At 51.8% G+C, this 18,543-nt stretch overlaps 1 protein-coding gene across 5 annotated transcripts in view; it reads right to left on the bottom strand.

Moving 5' to 3' along the window:
- Positions 1 to 5,355: 5,355 nt before the first annotated feature.
- GRIP2 (glutamate receptor interacting protein 2) overlaps positions 5,356 to 18,543 on the bottom strand; it is a 53,967-nt gene continuing 40,779 nt past the window's right edge. For 2 of the 5 annotated variants that reach the window (XM_032841538.1, XM_032841537.1), the window contains 8 exons: positions 17,888 to 18,032; positions 16,297 to 16,436; positions 15,444 to 15,623; positions 14,260 to 14,434; positions 12,859 to 12,964; positions 9,100 to 9,243; positions 8,289 to 8,435; positions 5,356 to 7,254 (listed from right to left, as the gene is read on the bottom strand). In XM_032841538.1, coding sequence (XP_032697429.1) covers positions 7,096 to 7,254; positions 8,289 to 8,435; positions 9,100 to 9,243; positions 12,859 to 12,964; positions 14,260 to 14,434; positions 15,444 to 15,623; positions 16,297 to 16,436; positions 17,888 to 18,032 — 1,196 coding nt within the window. In that variant the 3' untranslated portion in view covers positions 5,356 to 7,095. Of the gene's footprint in view, positions 7,255 to 8,288; positions 8,436 to 9,099; positions 9,244 to 12,127; positions 12,965 to 13,095; positions 13,266 to 14,259; positions 14,435 to 15,443; positions 15,624 to 16,296; positions 16,437 to 17,887; positions 18,033 to 18,543 lie in introns of those variants that run through there. The other 3 variants (XM_032841535.1, XM_032841536.1, XM_032841539.1) reach the window with 2 other exon arrangements.

Here is an 18,543-nt window from a genome sequence, read left to right as displayed (position 1 = left end):
GCTGCCCCAGCTCCTAGCTGGGAGTGCCAAGAGTGCTTTTGGAGACTCCCTGAATCTTAGATTTGGGCAAAGTGCTCCCAAACCCTCCTCCGCATTCAGGCACAAGAGCGGCCCTTGGTGTTGACTTGGGAGATGGCAAAGCTCTTCACATCATGACTCCTGCAGTAGCCAGTATTAGAAGCGCACTCTGGGGGGGAGCGAGGAGAGGAGGTGAGGGAGCATTTTCTAGAAAGACGGGATTGTTCGGGGGGCCGGCACCCCAGAACTGGTTTGACCAAGAGCCCTATTGAGAGTGGCATCCCTCTCTGAACCAGGAGAGGAGGTACTGCACCTTTAAAATGCTGAGGCGGATATGTCTCCCCTGAAGCCCCCATTTGGACCTAAACTGTGCCATTTGAACTGTCACTTTCAAGTTCAGAGTCTAAACTTAAACCGAAACATTGTCATGCACAAACGACGGTGACTGCCTCATGGGGTGTGGGGAGTGAAGTCCAGCTCGGGTTTGGGCTCTCTGAATCCTGGAACCCTCTCCCCAGATTTGGAAGGGGAGGAGCCTCTGGTGTCCCCCATCCCAAGGGGCAGAGGCAGTCCTGAACCTTTTCTCTTTGGCAAGCATTCACATTTCACTGTTTCCAAAGCATATACTCTGCCAAACAACACCCAGTTCTATTCCAAACTGTTAACAATTCTGTGTTCCTGTTTTTCTATGTATTTATGGTTGCCGCTGTGTCTGATTTGATTTTTGTTGTTGTTTCCTAATTTTACTGAGTAGCAATGTGACCTGTTTTTCTTTGTCTCATGGAACTTAGTAAACTAACCACTGTCGACGATTGGGGACAGGTGATGTGTGGGGATCTGGGGGGCTTGGCAAGCTCTGGCTGCCCAGGCATTTGTGGTCATTTCAGGCTACAACATCTCCCCTCCGGTGAAAAGCTCCAGTATTTTGGGTTGGTAGGCAAATTGCAACATTTTGGAAATGGCCCGAGAAAGGCCTCTTCCAAGATTCGAAGACCAAATTCTAGACCAAAGAAACATGCAGACCAAGTCCCCAGGCCCCACCTGGAAGGAAGGTCAGCTACTTTCCCCAAGCCCGTTCCTCGACAATCTCCCAATGCACCTGTCTCCAATCGGCCCCTCTTGTCTACTCCCCTAGCCCTTGTGTATCTGCAGAACTTGGCTCTGTGAGTACAAGGTGTAATGATGCGTGACTTTTATATGTCTCCACATAAAGGAAACTTGTCATTGGAGCTCATGACTCTGGTCCTCCTGTCTCTGGAGAACAGGTGTTCCGCCCACGCTCTGCCTTGGGATGGGTCAGAAATTCCGGTGCCCCCACATAGCGCAGTCTTGGCCTGCTCTGAGAAGGGGATGCAAGGGAGATGGTTAAAGGACTTCTTGAGGAATGGGGAAGGGGCTCTGGATAAATCTCACCCAAGGAGATGGTTCATTGAGCCTGGCAGGGGCCATGTCGGTCCCTCCAGTGGACCGCCCTGCGTGAGCAGTGCCGCCCCAGTCGGCACCCTTGTAAAATGGGGGAAATGAGGCCCAGAGTGAGCAAGAGACAAGGCACAGCGAGCAGGGACTGGAACCAGATTGTCTCCAGTCAGTTCCAGTGGCAGATTCTCCAAGGAGGGGGAGGTGTGGCGAGTGGTGAGTGCAGCTCCTCAGTGTTCTCCCTGAAGACCAAAGACGAGCCTTTATGAAAAAGGAAAGCGCTCTGTCCCCCAGCATTCAGGGATGAGGAGAGCAGCAACCCCCCACCCTCTCACCATTCTCGGGCCACCCAGACCTCCTGCTGCGGCTCTGTGGGAGAGGTGGCCGCCCGCCCTCCAGCAGGAGAGGCAGCACCCTTTCACCCTGGCCCTGCACCCAACAACCCTCGAAGCTAGGAATTGAGATCCCGATTGCATGTGAGGAAACTGAGGCCCAGTGAAGCCACCCAGTGGGTGTACAAGAGGCAGAATCCCTTAGGCGAGATTGAGCCTGAGGGCATGCATGACATTCCCAGGCAGCAAGAAGTGGTCCTGGAGGATTTCTGGGCGATACACAGCCCCCTCTCTGGACCTCTGTGCCCTCATTCTCACTCCAGATCCCCAGTGCACCCCCCTCAGAGAAGGTGCTGAAGCACTAGGGGAGTTAGCCAACCTCAGCCTGGCACGGGGTGATCTGTGTTTCCCAGCTGCCACCACACAGAGGTCCAGAGCCCAACCAGCATCTCCCCAACACCGCTCTTCTGAATGGGGCAATGCTCTGGGCAGCCAGTGCTTAAGGCAGAGGTGCCTCCCTTCCCCCAAGCCTCAGACACAGGCCAGGAAGGATCCGAGAGAACCATCGAGGTCCCATGAGGTCGCATCTGCCCCTGAGACCCAGTGTCAGGCACCCCCAGGCTGGGCTGTCCGTGTGGATCCTGTAAATAGCACTGTGCACAAATTCAACAAGCACGAACCAAACCACATCCCAAATACCAAACTCAGAGAGGGGCGGGAACACCTGGAAGCCAGAGAATCGCATTTCCCTCACCCCCGTACCCTGTTAATGCCTGGCCCTCAGAATGCTCTTGTTTTAATAGGAAGCTGTGCTTCATTGTTCTTCTGTGGGTGTCACTACAGACATGTTCTGACAGTTCCCCGAGGGATGGAGCATCTTGTTATATATCCGGCTTCAAACTGAGATGTTGGCTCCATTTCTTTCTTTCTCCCCCCCCACCCCCAATTAATTTTCGAATCCCTAGCAACTGTGACTCTGTATTTAGCACAAGAGAAAGCTGAGAACGTGGGTCTTGCCTCCTTCCAGAAATATGTCTGGCTCATCAGGACTTTTTTTTAAAACTTCAAAATATTTTTAAGATATTTTAAACTTTTGTAAAAAAAAAAAAAACCACCAACGAGACTCTTCTGAGGAGGAACATTTGTATCTGAATAAGATCCTTGATGTGTAATTCAGTCTTGCAGTATACAAGCTTTTGTGTATAAATGTTTTATGATATGAATCCCTGTATTTTGCAGGGCTTTCCTTTTTCCTCTTTTGCTTTTTAGATAAATATGTATATTGATATTTTAAATTCATCTTTGCTTTTTTTTAGAGGAGTTTGTAATCACCTTATAACATGAAAATAAACATTTCCTTTTTAAAATCCAACATGTGTGCGTTCTGTTTTGATGAAGCTGTCAGGAGGGAGGACACTCAGGACCCCAGAAAATAAGTGGTTGGCACGGATGTCCTCTGCTTTGGGAATCATGTACCCAGCCCACTGTTATAGACTAGGGCTCAACCTCAAGGGGGTCACAGGGCAGGTGATTTTACTGATGAGTGTGGGCACCTTCAGGGAAGCCTGCTGGGTCCTTTCCCCAACTTCCTGAATGATCAAAAAAATCTCCCAGTAACTCATTATTTATAGACAGTGTTAGAATATAATACCCCTCCCCCAGCTCTTTTGCTGGCTGTTGGCCTTTCTGATGGACTCTGTCCACCTTTCTCCTCCTGATGTGCCTTGGCCATATAATTTTGTCAAAACTGTAGCTCCATTCCCTGTGACTCAGGGCAAGTTACTTAACCTCTGTGCCTCCTTTCATCACCTGGAACATTGGGATGATAACAGAGCCACCTCCAAAGGCTGTCGGAGGATCCACAGGATTCTCAAAAAGCAAGCAGGAACATGCCTGCATGCAGCCAGTGTGAGGGCCGGACTGTCACTCTCCAATGACCCCTCCCTCCTGTTTCGGAAGGGCCTGACCTGTCGCCCAGCTCTAGGAGGAGGAGCCGTGCCCTGTGTGCAACTCGCTTTTGGCTTCCCTAGCCCAGAGGCATCATTGCACTCAGTGTGGTCCAGCCATCCTAGCACACCTCCGGAGATGGGGCACTCACTTCATTCTGCATAGTTGGTGGGAAGAAGCTCTTCCTCAGCCCACACAGAGCTGTGGTTCCCGGATGAGGCCTGGCCGTGACCTCAGGTTTATCATGCCCCAGCTGCCCTATGAAGACTCAGGGCATTGATAGGGCCATACCCAAGCCAAAGGGGCTCTGTATAGCAGACCTGCCACTCAACCTGCCTCCTTGGCTTCACCCTGCAGACAGAATAAAACCCACAGTCCCCACCCAAACCCTTCCCATTGGGCCCTGCACACCTCCCACCTGGTCTCCCCACTCTGCTTCTGGGTCCCCTTTCTCTTCTGGAACCCACCAAGTTCATTCCCACCTCAGAGCCCTTGCACTTGGCTGTGCCCTCTGCCTGGGACAGTTCTTCCTGTCCCCTTAAAAACAGGGAACTCCTGTCTTTAAGGTCTCACCCCAAATGTCACCTCTTCAGAGAAGTCCTTCTTGACCCCTGAGCTACAGCTCTCGCCAACCCCCCCACCCCCTGCTCTATGCCCGTGACTGGGTTTTTTGTTTTTTTCTTCACTGCACTCTCTACCTCCTGAAATAATCCTCTACAATTTGCTGCCTCGTTCACTGTCTGCCATTAGAATCTAAGCCCCATGTGGACAGGGCCTCATCTGCCGTGTTCATGTTGTTTTCGTTTTCCCAGGGGCTGGAATGATGCAGAGCCCAAGGAGACCTACAGAATGGATGAATGAATTAAAAGCAGGGAAGATGTCATCACCTCCAAACCGAAGCTGACTATGGCCAGCCTATGATTTAAAAAAAAAAAAAAAAAAAAGGCAGACACCACAGTGTAGTTTCATTTAAATAATTTTATTTGAAAAAAAAACCATCCCAACAGCACCTCACCCACCCCCGCTCCTAAGTCCGTGCAGCCCCTGCAGAACAGATTTATACACGGGCCCCAGACCCCAAATGGCCTTGGCAATGCAGCCCGTTGGCATGTGCTTCCCGAGAGCCCTAAGAAAACCCCATGTAGAAAAATACTTTACAAGGAATATGCTCTAATCTCAGCCAGAGAAAAATACAGCTTTTGGGGGTGGAAGGGGCAGGTCACAGGAGCTGTACCCAAAATGCATAGGCAGGCAGGATGCTCACCGGGGACGGGCATCGGGGAATGTCAAGTCTGGGATCTATGATCCCCATGAGAAGCCAGAGTAAATATTGCATATGAGAAGGCTGGCCACGCCAGGGGCCACTGGTGGCCTGGTTGCATACGTCAGGTGGGGGATGGCAGAGGCCTCAACCCGAGGAGGCAGGGGGCCACCAGTCGGGGAGGGGCTACTGCTTCCCTCACCTGCAGTCGAACACAGTTCTCCTGAGCTGAGAGGCCCTGGGAGTGTGGACTGTCCAGCCCCATCCCTTGCCAGAGGCCCAGAGAGGCTGGGCAACTTGCCCAAGCTCACACAGCTGCGGCTTCCAGTGGCCATGTCTCTGTGGTGCCACCCTTAGGCCCCCAAGCTGAGGACTCTTGGCTTTTGCTCAGTGGCCCTATGTTGGGGGGGAAGGCAGTGCCCTTTCACCCCGGGGCGGGTGTTTACACAGGAATCCACAATAGCAGAGGCAATGGGCAGTCCAGCCCTGGCATGGAAGGCTCCCCAGGGAAGGCAGGGAGCGGCAGGGTGCGGGGAAGTGGAGGGAGAAGACAGGGAATGCAGGCCCTTGGGGAGAGAGTGGGCAGGGTGCCCTGTGGGCATGGTTCTGGCCGTGACAAGGAGGCCCGTACCTGCTCAGAGACTATCCTCCCCTAGATTGTCCAGAGAGGGTCATACCAAGGCGGGGGTGGTCACAGAGCAACCAAGCTGCAACCCAGAGCAAAAAGAACAAGACTCTTGACTCCCCATCCTGTCCTTCAAGTGGGAGAGCATTTGGGGGCCTCCACAGGATGGAAGCATGGAGGATGCAGGTGGGAGTTGGTGCCCCATTTTCCTGAGACCCCCATTCAGAGCAAAGCAAATCCCCAGACCTGACCTGGGAATCCAGCCTGCCCACCTCCATCTCTGGGGCTGCAGCCCAGACCACCAAGTGCAGGCCTCTGCCCTTCTCAAAATCAAAAATGTTTCTGGTCTGTGGAAGATGAGGACAATGACTTTAAGGAATGCTGGTGGTTCCAGATTTCAAGTGGGAATAAACTTTCTTAAATGGCCCCTTTGGACACTGTCACCTTTGGGCATGAGAATGGCTCATCTCTGTCCCACCTTCCTACCTTTGCCTCTGTGCCTCCCTCTCTGCGTCTCTCCTCCTTCATGGGATTGGAGATTGGAGAGGACATATATCATCTTCCATGTGATACCTCTATGGTCTTCCCATCTCCACTGAAATAGCAGGTGAATAAAAACTCCTAGGTCTTCTGTCCCAGACGACTCCCTCAGATCGCGAGGGGCCTGGCCTGAGAGGGGTATATTCATATAGATCTGTGCCTACACCTCCAACAAAAGCAGGAGGGGCCGAGAGCCCAAAGCCCGACACCAAGCTGGCCCAAAGGGCGAAGAACTGCAGGTCTCAAATCCTGGAGGCTTCAGACCAGAGAGGTGGAAATGAATCACTCACTTTCAGAATCAATAAGCTGATGTTTCCTGGACTTCAGTCACCCCAGCTCAAGAGCCTCTTAAGTGGGAAAGCCAGCAAGCCCCAAACACCAGAATTCTGGAGAAGGAAAGGGGCTAGGCTCCCACCCTGAGTGGCATCCCTCTTGGTGGGAAGCTGTCTAGAAAAATTGCCCCACAGCCACACCCTAAATGCTCCCCCTGTGGGGCAACTAACTACCTGAGCATGTGTGGACCCATTGCCCAGACACCTCACACCTCAGTCCATGATTGCACCAGGAGTATCAAGTTCCAACTTGCTCACCTCCTGTGACAGGGAGCTCACTCCTCCCCTGCAACTATACAGCTCTGCTGGGAGAAAACACTCCCAGTGAGCTGGGCTCCTAGCTCCAAGGCTCCTCTTCTCCCAGCTGAGCAGCCTGTCTCAACCCCTACTGAGTGGGGCTCCTCTGGGCATCTTGGGAGTCCCAACATGGAGAAAGACCTAGATGTCACTCCAACTAGGGCAGGGACCACAGAACCGGAGAAGAGAGACAGATTCCGTCCGTGGCTCAGAGCCTGCCAGATGAACAGATGGATGAGTGAGCGGCCAGGTCTCCAGCCCAGTTACAGGTCTGGCGGCCAGGATCTACTCCAGCAGCCCCTGGGGTGTCCAGACCACATGCTGACTTCAGAGCATCCGGGGGCTGCTGGGGCCCGGTGCTCGCGGGGCTCGGCTGCTCTGTGCCAGAGGGTTGCGGCTGATGACCAGTGCTAGGACGTCGCCTGCCTCCGCCAGGAGCGGCACAGCCAGGCAGCAGTCAAAGTCCCGCGTGCGAACGTGGTTGACCTGCAGGGAACACAGCCAAGGGGACAGATGGGCATCAGCAGAGCCCGGGCTGAAGTAGGTAGGAATCATGAGGTGTCCTCAAGGGTGGGCCCGGGCCCAGCCCAGCCCAGATGCAGGGTCCATCTAGAACACACAGAGAGAAGTCCTCCTTCATCGAGCTCTCTCTCAATCCCTTTGGTTAGGTTTTATCAAAGAGAAACCCCGAAGGGGGCGCCAGGACATCCTTCCCACTCCTCTAACACCTACTCCTCTCCCTTTTTCAACATGGAAGAGCAGACCACACACTCAGCTTCCTGCCTAGAAATGGTGACGTTGCTTTGCTTCTTTGACTTTTTACTTCACAGTGACCTTCTATGTCAAGCAAGGACTGCTGGTTTTTCATTCCTAATGACACGAAAAGCTTCCTTTCAAAATAAATTCAAGTCGGAAAGCCTCCGCCAAGGTAAAGGAAACATATTCGGTAAATGTAGCACCAACACAGCAGAAATCACACCAGGGGAACAAAAGCAGCTGAGGCGTGGGAAAAACACCACCGGGTGGCAGGACCAGCGCCGTCCCAGAGCTTTCCCTCGGCTCACGTGCATTTCCCAGGCTCCCTTGCCATTAGCGGGGTCATGTGACTGGTTCTGGCCAATAGGCTGTGAAGGGGAGTGGTGGGTGTTGCTTCTGGGTGAAGGCAGGAAAAAAACCCACGGGTGATTTTCCAGTCTCCATTCCCGTGTCACGTGGTGGAAGGCATTTGCCAGAGGGCAGAGCCCCCACCAGCCTGGTAGAGCAAGCCCATGTCGGCCCCCAGTGGACAAATAAATGTTTGTGTGTTAAGACACTAAGATTTGGGGCTGGCTGTTACTGTAACGTAACAGAGCCTGACCTGACTATAGGACTGTTGTCATTCCCTTCACGTAGGAGGAAGCTGGGGCTCAGGGAGAAAAGGTGACCTGCCTAAGGCCACTCAGCCAGGGTAGAAGTGGGCCTCCTTCCACAGGAGGCGAGGAAAGGTCACACTATCTATGGTGCCCTCAGCCCAGCATTACCTGAAGGACCCTGTCGAAGGGCCGGAGGCCCCCACGTTGGGCTGGCCCATCAGGGCGCACAGTATGGACATAGACACCCTTCTCCAGGAGGCCGTCAGAGACACTAAAACCAAAGTCATTCCGCAAGGGGTCCTTGTGCAGGGTCACCTGGGAGCAGAAGGAGGAGGAATTCCCTGGAGATCTGACCTTTGCCCCAGCTCCCCACAGCAGCCCAAATCCCTTGGTGTGGAACCCACACCAAGCCCCCAGCCCAGCTGCGCTCCCTGCCGTTCTCCATGGCAGCACACCCTTCAGTTCCGGCACCAGTCACAGTGCGGAACCTGGGGAAGGGGTTCCTTCTCAGTTCTTCTTCAGTCCTCTCCCTTCCCTCAGGAGAACGTCTCCGTGGGGTATTGACAAGTTTCCACCCCTCTAACACTTGCTCATCTCTCAAATTTACCAAGAGGCTCTGAGCCTTCTAAGGGCTACCGGTGGAGAGGTTTCTTCTCCGTTTGTTTTTCTTTCTTTTTTTTTTTTTTAAGATTTTATTTATTTATTTGACAGGCAGAGATCACAAGTAGGGGGAGAGGCAGACAGAGAGAGAGAGGGGAAAGCAGGCTCCCTGGTGAGCAGAGAGCCCGATGTGGGGCTCGATCCCAGGACCCTGGGATCATGACCTGAGCCGAAGGCAGAGGCTTTAACCCACTGAGCCACCCAGGTGCCCCTCCGCTTGTTTTTCTATATAGTAACCCACAGATGGCAAGGGAGGCTGGCTTCTCCTTTAAGGAAGTGGTGTATATATGTATACCCCACGCCCAGCCCCAGCGCCCACCTTGTGCATCTCTAAGGGTGTAGGCAGCAACAGCTCCTGCATCTCTTCAGGGGACGCTTGTACCTCCTGGCCCCTCCGCCAGGGCTGGTGGCTGGGTCTGCCCTCGAGGGCCACACTCTGCACCGTGCCCGTCATGATGGATGCCTGTGGATACACAGTCCTTCGTGGGGATGCCTGTTTGCCTGCTGTTTGCAGTCAGCATCTGTGGACAACTACTCTGTGTCGGCCTTCAAAGTCACAGCAGTGCCCAGCATAGACAGGGTCCCTGCCCTTCTGGGGCTCTTGGTCTGAGCGTGGGCAGGGGGAGGGGGATCCTCGATCACACCCACAATCAGAATACTAATTGTTGGCCCTGAATGAGTAACGCTTACTCTGTTCTGAGCTCAGTTCTACTCACCATACACACAGAACCCATTTTGTTCTCTACGATACTACCAGACAGGCAAATACCATTTTGGCGGCAGTAGGGTGGGGGGGGTCCATTGTACAGGTAAGAAAACCCAGGCTAAGAGATATTATGATTTGAAATCAGAATCTGGTTTCAAAGTCAAGGATCTTAACCACTCTGCTACCTTGCTTATCATAAAAATAAATAAGATAAAATCACACAGAAACCGCAAAGAGTTTACCACTCCAAGAGTCTCATTTAAAGATCTTAAAGGATGAACTCAGAAGCAAGAAGAATGCAAGAAGCAATAGTGAGCAAAGAAGTTAATTGCCTTCAACCTGAATGAGTACTGACTAGAACCCCACATGAACTAGCTGAGCAATTTATAAACAAGCAGGGAGACAAGAGGAGAGAGTTTAGAGGGAAATGGGAGCATTCTACAGGCCCTGTCTCATTAAGGAGAGGGGGCAAAGGCATTGACTCGACTTTGCTAGAAAAAGTCAAATGCACCTGATCTTTCCAAAAAGTTAGTCTGTCCATAGAATGGAATATTATTTGGCCATAAAATGCATGAAGAACTTACACGTTCTACAACATCAAGCTAAATGAAAAAAAGTCAGACATGAAAGGCCACATACTGCATGACCTCATTTATAAGAAATATCCAGAACAGGCAAATCCATAGAGACAAAAAGCAGACAGTGGCTGGGACATGTGGGGTTTCTTTTGGGGATGTTATAAATGTTCTGGTTGTGTAAATGCAACATCGTGAATACACGGTATTCGTGATTCTCCTTAATTCATCCTTTTTACTTTTAATATTCAATTTATACTTTAACATGGTAAATTTTAAGTTATGTGAATTTTATCTTAATAAACAAAATTTTCAAATTAGCATCACTAAGAAGGTGCTGGACTAAAATTAAGAGAGACTGAAGAGGCATAACAACGAGGTGCCAAGCCTGGACTGGGCGCTGGTTTAGCCAGACCAGGTGTAAAGGGAAATTTGGGATCAACTGTGAAAATCTACATATGGCCTTGGTAGTAAAAGAGATGAAAACATATTAGATAGTTATTTCTATGTATGGAAAGAAATGGAGTAGCTGTAGCATGTACATCATGGTTTCAGTATCCTAAAAATACATATACTCTCACTGAAGCAGTAACAGTCATGATCTATGTGTGGTGGGAATGTTGTGTTCTTATATTTTATTTTGCTTATTTTAGTTTTGATTTTATCTCATTTATCTAATTTTGCACCATCCACACATATGGCTTCTGTAATAATAAAATATTTTAAATTTAAAAATTGATTATTAAAATAAATGAATTAAGGATAATCACTAAAAGAATAAAAATTATAAAAATGACTGTTTTGGTGGTGGAGAGAGTAAAGAGGAATAAGAAATTTATCAATACTAGAAAAGGAAAGATAGTAGATTAGAAACACAGAGAAAGTGGGATATATAGAAAGTATAAATTATATGCTAGAATTAAGTTTAATTATATTAGTAATCATAATAAATATAAATGAACTAATCTTTAAAAAAAGAAAGGTTTTTGGATTGGGGGAAAATCAGCTACATACAGCATAAAACAGATATGTTTAAAATGATAAATGTACACACTTAGTAACAGTAATTTTGAAAACAAATTGGAAAAAAGACAGGAAACATTAATAAAATAAATCCGGTGGAACCATATTGTTATGGGGGAAAATGGAATTTAAAGTGGAAAGTACATAGGGATAGAGATACTGATGAATAATAAAAAGAAAAATTCACCAAGAAGTTCCAGCAAGCATGAATTTATATGAAACTAGCAATATAACCTCAAAGGACAGAAAACAAAAATGACAAAATGTCAAGAACTTGCCGAATCTCCACTCATGATAATTTTATCATACCATCAACCAAAAAAGATAAAGATAAATAAACCATATAACATTTTATAAGAATGCAGATCTGAACAAGTCTATGAACAATCTTGATCTACAGAAAACCCTACACCCAAAAAAGGGAATTTGCATTGTTTTGTAGGCCTACATGAAATGTTTACTAAAACTGATCACATACTGGGCCACAAAGAAGTCTCAACAAATGCCAAAGAATTCAAAGCATATGGAACACATTCTCTGGCCATAATACATATGAACTAAAACCCAGTATGAATTGGTTTTAAAATTTGGATTTAAAAAACAAAACTCGGGGCGCCTGGGTGGCTCAGTGGGTTAAAGCTTCTGCCTTTGGCTCTGGTCGTGGTCCTAGGGTCCTGGGATCAAGCCCCACATGGGGCTTTCTGATCAGCGGGGAGCCTGCTTCCCTTCCTCTCTCTGCCTGCCTCTCTGCCTACTTGTGATCTGTCTGTTAAATAAATAAAATCTTTGAAAAAAATAAATAAAATAAAAAATAAAAAACAAAACTCTCCACTTCTGTGTCATTCAAGGGCTTAACTAAAATTGTAATAAAATTTTTTGAAATATTTGGAATTGAATGATCCAGAAAAGCATCACAATCAAAATTTGTGGAATCCAGCCAAAGCAGTGTCTGTGGGTAAAATCTTGGCTTAGGATGCACTATAGTAGAAAACATATGTAAACACAAATGAAGAAAAAGCTAAACACAGAAATGAGTAAGACAGAAAACAATGAAACACATGAGAGAATTAACAAAGCCCAAAATCAGTTCTTCGAGGAGCCTCGTGATTTGTAAGACCGATGGAGGAAAAAAATCAACAATTTAAGGGGCAAAAGCACAGATAAAGTGAAAGTTTAAATTAATGTTCTCAGAGCATGAAGGAGTTTCTGAAATGACCCAGCGGGATCCTTCCTAGACCTTCCTGGGCAGCCTGTTCCACCATGGGCCGTGCTGACCTCGCACAAAGCTGTATTCACTTCTCAGTTCCCCCGAGCCCTCATCCCCTGTGCTGTCCCTGACGCTGACACCCACTTGCTTCCACAGGGCACGGCCACAACCACATCCCCAGGCTGTACCTGCACACAGACTCCAAAACCGCCCCTCGGCATCCAAACGTGCGCTCACACACATCTGCTCTGAAAAGACCCTCTGCATCTGTGCATACACGAGCATGGCCACATGCACGCACACACGCATGCCCCTGCTGCACACACGTCTGCATGTACACACACCTCCATGCGCCATGCCAGTGCTCTCCATCACACCTGTATATGTGTCCATGCACAGCCTGCATGTGTGTGAAGACACCTTTACACGGGGGGCGCCGAGTGAGTGCGTGGTGCACGCCACACACGAGCAGGATCCCATCAACATGCTTGTTTCCAAAGGCACGCACATCGGTAGTGTCCATGCACAGGGGGTCCCTAGGAAGGTCTGTGGTGTGGGTGGCCCTACCTCCAGTTCCCTCAGCAGCTCTGACTGACCACATGACTCCAGGTCTTCGAGTGCTTCCCCAAACATGCGCCAGAAGCCCTCCTCACGGGCAGGGCCGGGGGCTGGGCTGTAACGTAGGAACCAGAGAGGGTCAACTCCTGGTGGGCAGGTGGGCGAGCAGGCGGGTTGGGGCCTGAGGAGTCTTCGGGGCCCCAGGGCCCAGCGTTGGGCTCGAAGGGCCTTAGGGTGGGCGGGCGGGTGGGCAGGCAGGCGGGCAGGCGTCCTCGGTGGCAGTGCTGGGGCCCCAGGGCAGTGGTTGGTGACACGGAATGGGGGGAAGAAGACGCAGTTAGGGGCGACCAGGACTGTCGGTGGCCAGTTAGAACAGGGGCAGATGAGACGGGGTGGAGAGCGGTGACACAGGACGCCTGGGAAGAGAGACAGACGGACGGACAGACAGACAGACAGAGAGGAGATCCATGGTGTAGCCCCAGAGGATGGGCCCTGGCCCCACCCAGACACACGGCATTGTAGCACAGTGACAGGGACAGAGCTGGAACCAGCGAGGACACAGATGGATGGAGAGGATGGTGTATCTGTGCTTGGGGAAGGGTCCAGGCCACCCCATGGCTTCCACTGTACAAGCCCGTCATCAGCTCTAAAATCGAGGCACCCAGCTAGGAGCCCTACCCAGAAGGGACAACAGCCAGGTCATTAACCAGGTGCACACAAGGCAGCCAGTGCCAGAAGGAGGCTCACAGGAGCGGCTGGGGGCCAGCGGAGGGAGGGATGCCTTGAGCCTGGGAAAGTCAGGGGAGCCTCCTGGAGGCAGGGGAATATAAGCTGGGTTTCCAAAGCTGCAGAGGCCTTGGCCAGGAAGAGAAAGGGAAAGGCACTAGAGGCAGAAGGAAGTACCCAATCCAAAGCACAGGCACAGGAGGGGTGGCTGAGGCTGGATGAGAAACAGCATTTCTCCATAGGGCCTGCTCTTGGCAGGAGTCGCCCCTGGGGGTCATGCGGTGTTCTTCAAAGCCAATCCAAACCACATCCATGGCCAGGGAGGGTGTTTGGAACCCGAGGGCCTTTGCAGGAGGCCATCAAGCCATCTGGGCTAAGTCAAAAGGGTCAGGTTCAAGTTCTGAGCTGTTCATCTGAGAATAGGAGATCACCAGACTCTGGAAAGGCAAACACCTTCCATGCCTTTGCCACTGCTGTGCCCTCTCCCTAGGGCACCCTCATCCCCATCTCAGCCTGGCCAAGGCAACACTGCCTGATGTCCCCTCTGCTCTCCTGGGAGGCACCCGTCCTCGGGAGCCAGACAAGACTCTCCGCTGTCCCCACCACTGTGGCACAGGGACCCTCAACCCAACTGAGCCAGGAGACCATGACTGCCTCCTCCCTCATGGCCTTCCCACCACAGACCTAGTTGGTGGCTCCCAGTCCTCCTCTTCCTCCTCCTCGGGGAAGCTCTCATCCGTGGGGGCCGGGGTATAGCTCATCCTCTGGGGTTCAGTGGGTGGGGGGCTGCTTCTCAGCCGGCTGGGCCGCCACTCCTGGGGGGTCACGCCCCGAGCCACCGTCTGTGGAGTGTAGGAGCCTGCCAGGTGGAGAGGGAGATGTCTGTAACTTTCCTTCCTTCCCGCCCCTTTTCCAGCTGTGCTGGATGACCCTGGATAGGTCTTTGCCCCCTCTCACCTGACGTGACTACCCAGAGTCCCCTGAGTGCCTTGCCACGTAGTCCCTACCCCCAAAACCCCCTGGAACTCCTGATCACCCAGAAGAAGAGTTAATGGCCAGGGCTCCAAGTCCCTGTTCCAGCTCCATTGGGCTTAGCCTGGCTGCCTCCTGCCTGGGGAGGAGGTTCACTATTTAAACCATTCCTCTCTTCCTGCCTTTGGGAGCTCTCAAGACCCTGCCCCAGAAGTAAGCTAAGAGATGCTGATCAAGGACAAGACATGGGGAAGTAGAGACCCAGGGAAGGCAAATATACTACTGGTGAGGCCCAGTGCTGGGAGCCACCCAAGGCCACTTAGAGGCCTTGCTCCACTAGTTCTCTGAGCTGGGCCTTAGAGAGGCCAGAAGGCCACCTGCTGGGGTCAAATGCCCCCCAAACCCCGAGGCCACCCATGGGTCTCCACACGCATGGGGGAGGGGCTTATGGCCTCAGAGGGCAGCCTGGATGTGTCCATCTTAAGGCTGGTCTTGTGGGACAGGGTGGGAAGGGGCTTTCAACCTTCCCATCTTCAACTGGGTGCAATAAACATTGCTTGGGCACCTGCTATGTACAGAGCACTGGGGCTAGGAAAGAGAAAGATGAAAGTAAGTCCAACTTGGTCCTTAAAATTAACCTCAAGGTGGGGAACTCCATGGGGCTATGGATGTCAATCAAAAGATGTATAAAGGCCTGAGTTCCATGCTCTGAGCAGTGAGGGGCCCTGAGAATGGCCAATGGGGCCTTGGTGGGGGTGGGGTCTGCCTTCTGGAAGTGTCCCTGAAGGATGAAGCAGGGGAGAGAATGAGGCAGAGAGAACAGCCCCTGCCAACGTGTGGCACCTGGGGTGGTCCAGAGAGAGCATGTCGCTGGTCCTGGGGCCCCAAGGCATTACCTGGGCCCCCAAATCCACCCTCTGTGGCCGAGCTGTCCCAGGACTCTACAGCGCTATCCACGCTGGGCACAGCGGGTGAGAACCGGGCTGCCAGCAGGCCTCCTTTGAGTGCCTCAGGTGGGTCCTCATCTGCATCACTGGCCTCGCTGAGGCTGCCCGACTTGCGTCGTGGGAGGGGGCCTGGGACAAAAAGGGGGTGTCACCACCACTGGCCTCTGACCTCAGAGACACAGAGACACTCAGTGAGCCTCAGTTTCCCCACTTCTGTCTGGTTTGTCTCACAGGCACCGAGCCCCCCTACCCCCATCCCCGAGCCTACTGCTGAGCAATCTGATAGAAGGGGAGGGGCACACTAATGGGCAAACCCATTTCACAGACAGGAAAACTGAGGCTGAGTTCTCTGCACTGGGCCCTGGGGAGCCCCTGAGGCTCTGGGTCTGCACAACACACCCAAGGTCACATGGTGAACAACAGTGGAGCCCAGATTAGAGGGAAGGCCCAAAATCTCAGGCTCCTTCCACTGCAGCTGGTGGCCTCCCTGCCAAGGTACAGGGCTCAAATTCAAGGGAAACTGAGGAAGGTACAGGCTACAACCCTAAGGCAGAACAAGCAGCCTTGAGAGGCAGGCGGTGATGGAGAGAGTGGTTCAGACCCAGACTCTGCCCTACACAAGCTGTGACCTTGGGACCACCCCTCCCCTCTCTGAGTCTGGTCTCCTCAGCTGTCCCAGGTGTCTTCCCAGCTCCATAGGATCTGGTGAGGATGCCATGAGGTTGGGCAAATGAACCTGGTACAGAGAGATTTCCCTTCCTAAAAGGGTGGACGGCCCCAGGGGCAGGAGAGGGAGGCTCACGGTCTAGCTGTTTCTTGATCTTCAGGGTGACAGTCTCGCCAGCCACCTGCAGGAGATGGATGGCCTCACTCAGAGGCCGGCCCTTGAGGCTAACACTGTTGATGGCCAGGATACGATCCCCAACGTGGATAGCGCCAGTCCTGGGGAGGGGGGCACAGGACAGAGAATGAGAAACATTCAAGGCTTCGGGGAACTCAGGAACCCCCAGGCACAAGCCTGATGGACCTCAGTTAAACCCAGCTGTAACAAAAAGCAAGTGTCATCTAGGGTAGCATTCATAGAGGTACAAAGTCTAGAATTTGGGGGATGCAGGGGTGGCTCAGCCGGCGAAGCGTTCGATTGTCGATTTCAACTCAGCTCATAATCTCAGGGTTGTGAGATTAAGCCCCGCATTGGGCTCCATGCTGGTCATGGAGCCTGCTTAAGATTCTCCCTCTCCCTCTGCCCCTCTCTCCACTCTCTCCCTCTCTAAAAAATAAAAAATTAAAAAAAAAATTAAGTCTAGAATTTGGGAGGGAGGGGATGATTCTGCCTGACTCTAAATTTAGGTTCTGGAACTGTGCCTGGCTTTGCCCACCCAGATCCCCAGGGGCCCGCGGGCATAAGTTGGGGGAGATGGTGGGCTGACTGCGGGAGGTCAAAGCTGTCTGTCCCATGTGGCTACTGGGTCCCGAAACGTGGCTAGCCCAAACTGAGATGACTTGACTATATAAAATACACAACGGGTTCTGAAAACAAAACATGAAAAAAAAAAAGAATGTAAAACACTCTCGTTAATAATTTATATATTGACTACACATGTTGAAATAAATATGTATTTAGGATTCATATTATTTGTTTCCTTTTATTTTTCTAATATGGCCACCAGAAAGTTTATACTGAAATGTGGGGATCGCATTACATTGCAATTGGTCAGCACTGAGCTAGATCAGCCCGGTGAGGGGAGACTGTCTGTCGGGTCCTCGGGACCCAGAACCGGTTGGCACATGGGAGGTACCCAGGCAAAGTGGGAGTGGATGACTGCCCTTGAGATAGGAAACGACCACACTAGTCTCCGCAGTGGACCAGCAGGGGGCGCTCCAGGAACAGGGAGCCCTTCACCGATGCTCAGTGTTCCTCCCCACTCTCGGCCCCGCTCAATCCTCTTGCTGCAGCCAGCCTTCTGTCCTTCTCCAGGGGCCCAGCCTGTCTCCCCACCCCAGGCCTGGCCTCCCTATGACCCCTGTGGGGCCCTGTTCCACCTCCGGGGCCCAGATTCACCTGCTCCCCCCAGTCTGGACAGCCTGGGACACCGTCTTCTCACAGCGTCCCCAGACAAGCTCCAGGCTGTGCCAGGATTGAAGGCACACAGCAGGGGCTCCAAAAAGGCTCACCATGCTGACTTTCTAGAATTGCTGAATCTCAAGATTGGGAGGCAGGTCTGCCAGAAGGGGGCTGGTCTGCCTCTGTGGAACTGAGGCTCAGAGAGACAGGCCTGATGCCACCCAGGACATCGACTTTGGAACCGATGTCAGAATCCACTTCGGCTGTTCCCAGAGTCCAACCCCTGCCCTGTGACGGTCCGCGTGTATCCCACAGGACCCCAGCTCACCTCTCAGCCAGACCACGTTTGGTGAGGCCTGAGATGACAATGGGGTCAAAAGGCTCCTCTGTGCCCGAGATGGTGATGCCCAGGGGACCCCCGTAGCGTTTCAGCTCCACTGTGTAGCTGATGGCACCTGTGGTCTCTTGCTCATCTGCAAAGGCGGCACCCATCAGATGGGGTGCAGCGGGGCAGGACCCTGGAGTTCGACCCCCCCAGTCCCCAGTGCCCTGGTGAAATTACTCCCTCAAATTCATCCATTCACTCATTTATCTACTCGTGCCATGACTTCAGATGGCACTGCCCAGGGACCCTGAGGCCACCTCTGCCTCCACAAATGTTTTCTTGCACCCAAACCCCATGGAAAAAAGAAGAAAAGGATTGTGAAGCCAACATTCTAAACTATAGACTTCTCCCCGGACACAAAATAATTAATCATGAGGATAAGAAGAAACCAGACTTTGGCTTTCTTTAAAAAAAGATGAAGAAGAAGAATCTGCCCACAAGAGACCATCCTTCCCAGGGCAGGAGTTGGCAGCTGACCCTCTGAATAACGGACTGGCTCTCCAGGGGCCACAAGCCTCACCCTTCCCTACTGCCTGCCCAAACTGCATCATTTTTTTCTTACCCCTGTCCAGGCCACTCACTCCTGTCAACTGTCTGAT

The sequence above is a fragment of the Lontra canadensis genome, unplaced genomic scaffold, assembly GCF_010015895.1.
Source record: "Lontra canadensis isolate GAN:19392208 unplaced genomic scaffold, GSC_riverotter_1.0 scaffold124, whole genome shotgun sequence".
Lineage (NCBI taxonomy): Eukaryota > Metazoa > Chordata > Mammalia > Carnivora > Mustelidae > Lontra > Lontra canadensis.
Note: the sequence above shows the minus strand (reverse complement) of the source record. Positions and strands in the feature narration are given on the sequence as shown.